This window comes from Pezoporus wallicus, unplaced genomic scaffold (assembly GCF_028554395.1).
Source record: "Pezoporus wallicus isolate ANWC-B61680 ecotype Strahan unplaced genomic scaffold, APGP_CSIRO_Pwel_v1 contig_7892, whole genome shotgun sequence".
NCBI classification, from domain to species: Eukaryota; Metazoa; Chordata; class Aves; order Psittaciformes; family Psittacidae; genus Pezoporus; species Pezoporus wallicus.
In genome coordinates this window covers 886,009-892,008 of record NW_026641897.1, presented here as the reverse complement: position 1 = coordinate 892,008, position 6,000 = coordinate 886,009, and the positions used below count along the sequence as shown (strand labels likewise).

Here is a 6,000-nt window from a genome sequence, read left to right as displayed (position 1 = left end):
ACTATACATAGCGCACCAACACTGAAGCATAGCCTCAGAAAATGGCAAAGAAGCTTAGACCAGCACCAAGAATTCACTGTGCTAGATGCTGTATGTTTGCAAAGCTGTGATTGCTCTTGCTGCAAAGTGCTGGTCAATAAACTGGCTTCAAAGAGCAACAAGCTGTGGCTGCCAGGCTAGCTGGGATGGATGAGCAAAGGCCACAGCACATGGCTTGTGGCTCAGCCCAAGCAAAGCATAAGTGGCATTCAGGACTGCGGGAAGTCACCAGGCAACAGGACTGCAGAGACACACACTCCCATTGGGCACCATGGGCAACTGCCGGCCGCATCGTGCGCGGGTTGGCTCCGCGGGCTGTCCGTCGGCGCAGTAACCAGGCAGCGGGTTGCGGTGTGCCTGTTTCCACGTCAGTGAGAGCGGTGCTGAGCCGGTTTCCCTAGCCCGTGCCCGGGAGGACCCCGCTCTCGGAGGCCTCGCCGGGACCGCCGCCGCCTCCCGCCGCCACTGGGAGGGCTGGGGGGGCGGACAGAGGGAGGGCTCAGCCCTCCCGCTAGCGGCGCTGCCCGCCTGACCGATATGTGAAGAGGCCGCCGCCGCGGGTGAACAGGCGCCGCCATTTTGGATGCGGGGGTCAGTGCCGGGCGGCGAGTACCTGTCGCGATACTGTCGCGACGCGGCGGTGGGCGGGAGGCAGGCTGCGACGGGGGATCGGTGCAGGGCCGGTGGGGGACGTGAACGGAGCCAAGGCAGGCCCGGGGGCGGGCAGGGTGTCGGGGCAGCCTCTTCGGCGGTGGCGGGCGGGAGTGGGGGGAATTGGCAGCCGCCCCTCCAGGCCCGGGCGTGACGTGACGCGCGTGGTGGCCTGTCCCGAGTGCCCCACAGGGCGGGAGGCTGCAGGTGTCGCGGCTCGGAGCGGGGTCGTGGCATAGGCACCCACTTACTGTGCTGCCGGTTGCCTTGCTTAAATACCGGTGGAAATGGAGACTTCTGCCGGCGTATGGCCAGCTGCTTGGCTGCTGCAGGAGGAAGGCTCGGGGCTAACTTCGGGCGTACGTTATAAATTCAGCTGGTACCATGTTTCTTGGTTTAAACAGTGTGAAGTAATCGGAAGACACAAATTACCCCTCTCGTATTTCCCTTAGGTTTCATTTTTATTCTGCAGTTTTGACAGATAAATGGAGCTACCTTCTTTTCTTGGTTCCCAGGCCCCATCTCGTTGTTGCAGCTAAATGTGGAGGCTTGAGGAGAAGCCTGTCCCACCTTCCTTTCTGATGTGCCACCGCTGTCATGTTACTGCTGCTTATCTTTTTTAAAGTGTTCGTCACTGCTCAGAATTTTGCCATTGCTGGACTGTGCATAATTATAAATTATACTTTTTTATTATTTTTGTCTAGGCATTAGGAACTAGCATTTGGAGAAACATGCTGACTTCTCTGAACTTTTGCTGCCAGTGATATTTATTGCAGAGTAGTTATTACGTGAAAAACCTAGGCAAGTAAAGTTTCCTGGTAGGGATTTGCGTACCTTCTGCATGCAGTTTAGAGGGACGCAAAGGAGCTTTTTTGTTGCCAGCTGGGCTTCTGGATAACCTAGCTAGCTCTGAGTTAGGCAGGAATTGTTTGCGATTTGTGGACTAAAGGGTGTTACGTTTCTGTTTTGATAGCAGTGCATTATATTTGGACTCCAGTGGCCAAATCTAGGTCAGAGACTATTTATGCATTATCATAAACAGTGCAAATTTCGGTCAACAGAAGCTTACTTTGAAGTACTACCTTTCTTGCATATGTAGTGATTATGTTGTTGTTTATTATTGCTATTTATTGGAGCAGTTTCACCAGGTTTGAGTCAGTTTCCATAGCTGAAGGTGAAAGTTAGTGGTAGGGAGAAGTGACTTGATGGAAGTCTGCCAGACTTTGTCACTTCTGATGCTAACTCTTGCTTGTTTCCAGAAGAGTTGTAGATATTTGCTTGCAAGGGAGGGAGTGTTTCCTAAGAGTATACCTGAGACTTCTTATGGTAATACATAGGAAAAATTTGGGTTCTTGTGCACTGGGATGTTTTGCAGTAGTGTGTTCTAGGGTTGAGCAGTGGAGCATTCAAGTGCATGTGTGAGAGAACATTTGCCAACATAAATTTCACCAGTGCTTTTATGTGAAGACTTCACATCTGATACTATTTCAGGAGTCTCAGAAGTCTCAGAAAAGTGATTACTGCCCATAGAACATTCTGAAGGCTTTGAGAAAGCTTTGAAGATTTTCTTCTTTTATGACATGCTCAGGGATTGACCTTTTTCCACTACTGTTCCCAATCTTGTTAGCAGTGAGGCTCTGAGTGCTGACAGCTTTCCTGTTTCTCAGGTGGGCTGAGCAGCTGTGTAGCCTTGGTTTGGAGCTGCCATTTTGCTTGTTGAAGTTCTGCACAGCAGTGAAATCTGAGGACTGGTCTGCAGATTATGAACCTATCATGAAAAAGAAACAGGAGTTTAGGTAGGACTAAATGAAGGGATAAGGAGCTGAAAAGCATTTGAAATCTATTAGGTAACTTTCCTGTTTTTTCTGTGTAATTTTAGACCACAGAAATTACTCTGATTGTTTCTGTACTGAGTCCACTATCTTGTGTTTGATTAAAGAGTGCTCTCACGAAAGGTATCCAGTCTTGGTCTAAAGACATCAAGAGGTGTTGGAACATGGTGTGGCTAGGTTTTTTTTACCGATCTTCAGCATCGGTAGTTCTGTTAATATGTCCAACCAACACTTATACAATATCCCACTCTTCAGACCATACCTTTGTAACATTAAGCCTGAATTCATGTCAGCAATGCTTTTTTGTGTGTTGACCAAACAGTTAGTGGTTTTACTTGACTACTACTACCATGCTCTCATAAACCAAACTGATCATTTGGTGTTGGTCTGGTAAATCTGGTAACTTTCTCTCTGTAGCTTTAGAGCATTTATTTCAATCTTGAAACTTTTTTCAGTATATCCTTCAGTACATCTATACTGAGCTCTAAAGTGTGACCAGTTGGTTTTAGCAATTAAGATAAGAGTTGAAATAATTCATACTGAAATTACCTGACAGCTTATAAAGGGTAGGCTTTAGGAAATGTGGAGTTTAGAGAAATTATTTCTATTGTCTGAAATAAACTCACAGAAATGGATGGTGCTTTTGGTGGCTTTAGCTTACAAGGTACATATCTGAAAATAGTTTTATGCCTTCCCTCCCCACCGGCTGTTAATTATTTTCTGTTTCCTATTCCAGCATATAGTTGCAAAGGTTCTTGGAGTGAATGAAGCTGTTTGGCTGTGGTTTACTTTGGATTGTGTGTATGCTATTGCTTGGCTAACAGCAAGCTTAAATGTAAAGTAGAATTTCCACACCCCATGCTTAAAATCTGAAAGTGAATTAATGTCTCCAGCGCAATAGATTATTTCAGTAGCATTGGACAGGTAAGTTTTTGGCATGTAAAAAGTGATTTTTTTTTTTTTTTTTTAGTGTTTTTGAATAAAGTTACATTTAATGGAATCTGCAGTGAGGAAAAGAGTGCATTCTCACCAAGGCTTCTCAAATAGTTAATAATGAAAAGATATAACTGCAAAAAAAACCCTTAACTTTTGCAGAATTTTAATGTCAGGAGAGCCTTGCCAAGCAGCATGGATCTTTTGCATCCTTGCTTGAAAGGATCAGCACGTTCAGTTTCCCAGTAGATTAAAAAGAAAAGGTGTGTGTTGGAGGTCTGTGTCTGTTGTCTTCATACTTTGCTGTTAGCACCAGGTTTAGGAACAGCTGATCATTTTAAGTCTTCTACATTCAGGAAGGATTGAGTTTAACAAACTTTTCTGTCTTGATTCTTTTAGGTTAATAGTAGAGGGAAAGAAATAGGAGCCCTACAAGCAGACTCAGTAGTATGCAGAATAGCATTTAAGCTTTGGCATCATCTTAAATATTGGCAAGATTATTGAGTATCTTTGTATGTGCCGGGCATGCGATACGTATGTCTGGTATTCACATGCTTTCTCACCTCAGGTTGGGGGAGACTTTGTTTCCATGCTAGTTTGCTAAATGCCTGGAATGGAACCACAAAGGTTACATGCTCAATATTATTTTGTAATGGTGAATACAGGAAAAACTTGAGTTTTGACAAATTTGAATGTATGAAGTATTTCCCCCAAAGTACTTCTGTAGACCAGAGTTCTGATTCCTCAAACTGCCTGTATAGAAATGTGGAAAATGTTGGAATTGCTGAAAGAAGAAATAAGTAAGTGAGGAATTTTATGTGGAGGAGAAAATCTCTCATTAATGCCTTGTACAAAAACAAAGACAACATACTGAAGTAGAAAAAACTCTTACCAAGGATGTTTTAATGTAGTCAATATATGGAATAAGTTTCTTTTGAGGCTGGGAACATCTCAGGCATTAGATACATAAGTAGGAAGAATATCTGTGGTTCTGTTATATACAGGTGTGGAGGGAGGATATAAACCTTTGTTCTTCAGGGTGCATGCAAACTACTTGGCTGAACTATTTGTTTTTCTGAGTCGTGGTAGTGCATGAGCTAATCTATTGCTCTGGTCTGTGATATCAGTTCCTATATTAGAAAACACATTTGTCTTTACCCCACATTACCTGTGTGACGATTAGGAATACTGTTATCAATAATCTAATGAGGTTAGAAACAGTTTTACCTATTGCAAGCATGTAAAAAGCTGAAACAACAAATCTGATGCTCTCCCTTGAGATTGAGGTTTGGTTTTTTTACTAATATTTTGCTTCATTTCTATTGTTTACGGGGTCCTGAAGCAAACTAGTCTCACTCAGGATATTTATATATTTGAAGTGTTTTTAATAATTCAAACATGTTAATTAACACGAAGCCTGATAGATTCAGGATGTATGTTCTGAAATTTCTGTGGTGGCGTTTCTGAGATCTGGAGTAATACAGCAAAAACCTGTTTCCTTCCAGCTTTGCTTTTGCTACCTGAGCAAAAATCCTTCTTGTATTCTGTGTTTGATTACCTTCCACCCCCTCTTCCCAATTGAGTCCTTTACATGAGCCTGTCTGATTTCAAGAGTTGTGATCAATGTTTCATTTTTCATTCTTTTACTTCCCTATGGATGGCCTGTTGTGATTTCAAGCTGGATTCCTCATTTCCTTCTCACGTCTTCTGAAAAAGTCTCATTACTTGGCTACTATTTCACTAAATCCCTCTCAATTGCAGATATGGTATCTGACTCTCCAGCCTTTTTATGTGTCCTGTTTATTTTTTATAAACAGTTGTGTCTGTTCATTCCACTCCATTCTTATTTCTTTATGCTTGACTGTGTCTGGGTTACAGCTAGTATAGAGAGAAGGATCCTATAGTAATCCACTCTTTCTTTTTCTCAGACCATTACAAATATTTCTTGCTTGTATAGTAGTTTTTGCCTCTTCTGCCTCTCTCTCTGGGTACATCAGTTTAAATTTTTCCCTGTAAAACCTGAGGCTACATAAGAACAAATTTCTGCCATCAGCTTTCTCACTTTTTCTCCCTGTGTTCCATCCAGTTTTGTTTCTAGTTTTGCTCATTTCTTTGTGCAGGTCTTACTCATATTTTTTTTACTTGCCTGCTTTTTTGAAAGGTTTTTTCATGAAGTAAGTGTGAAATCAATATCTGTTATAAGTTACTTTATTTGCTCTGGTAAGCCACTGATGCTTATTTAACAGAGCACACGATTGGCTTTGTGTTCTGTGTAGAGCTGCAGGACTCTGCATGTTGCTGGAGATATGCGTGTGATTGCATTGTCATGGATGCGTGTCCTGGTACCCTAGCATTTTATCTTTCTGTGAGCTTACATAGACTAGAAAAAAAACTGAGGAATGTACCTTGGCAAAGTTGTCTCTTGCTTCGCAGGTACCCTGTTATAACTAACTGTCTGTTCTCATGGTCTTGAAAACACACTCGGTAGAAAAGCGCCTTTCTTTTGTCTTCCTTTTGACAAAATAACCGTACTTGTCTGCATGCA

General features: G+C 42.9%; 1 protein-coding gene across 7 annotated transcripts in view; it reads left to right on the top strand.

The window, feature by feature from the left end:
- The first annotated feature begins 347 nt into the window (after positions 1–347).
- The window catches only part of GBF1 (golgi brefeldin A resistant guanine nucleotide exchange factor 1), a 106,393-nt gene continuing 100,740 nt past the window's right edge, over positions 348–6,000 (top strand). For 2 of the 7 annotated variants that reach the window (XM_057425680.1, XM_057425676.1), the window contains exon 1: positions 349–630. In XM_057425680.1, coding sequence (XP_057281663.1) covers positions 623–630 — 8 coding nt within the window. In that variant the 5' untranslated portion in view covers positions 349–622. Of the gene's footprint in view, positions 631–852; positions 1,050–2,357; positions 2,538–6,000 lie in introns of those variants that run through there. The other 5 variants (XM_057425677.1, XM_057425674.1, XM_057425681.1 and 2 more) reach the window with 5 other exon arrangements.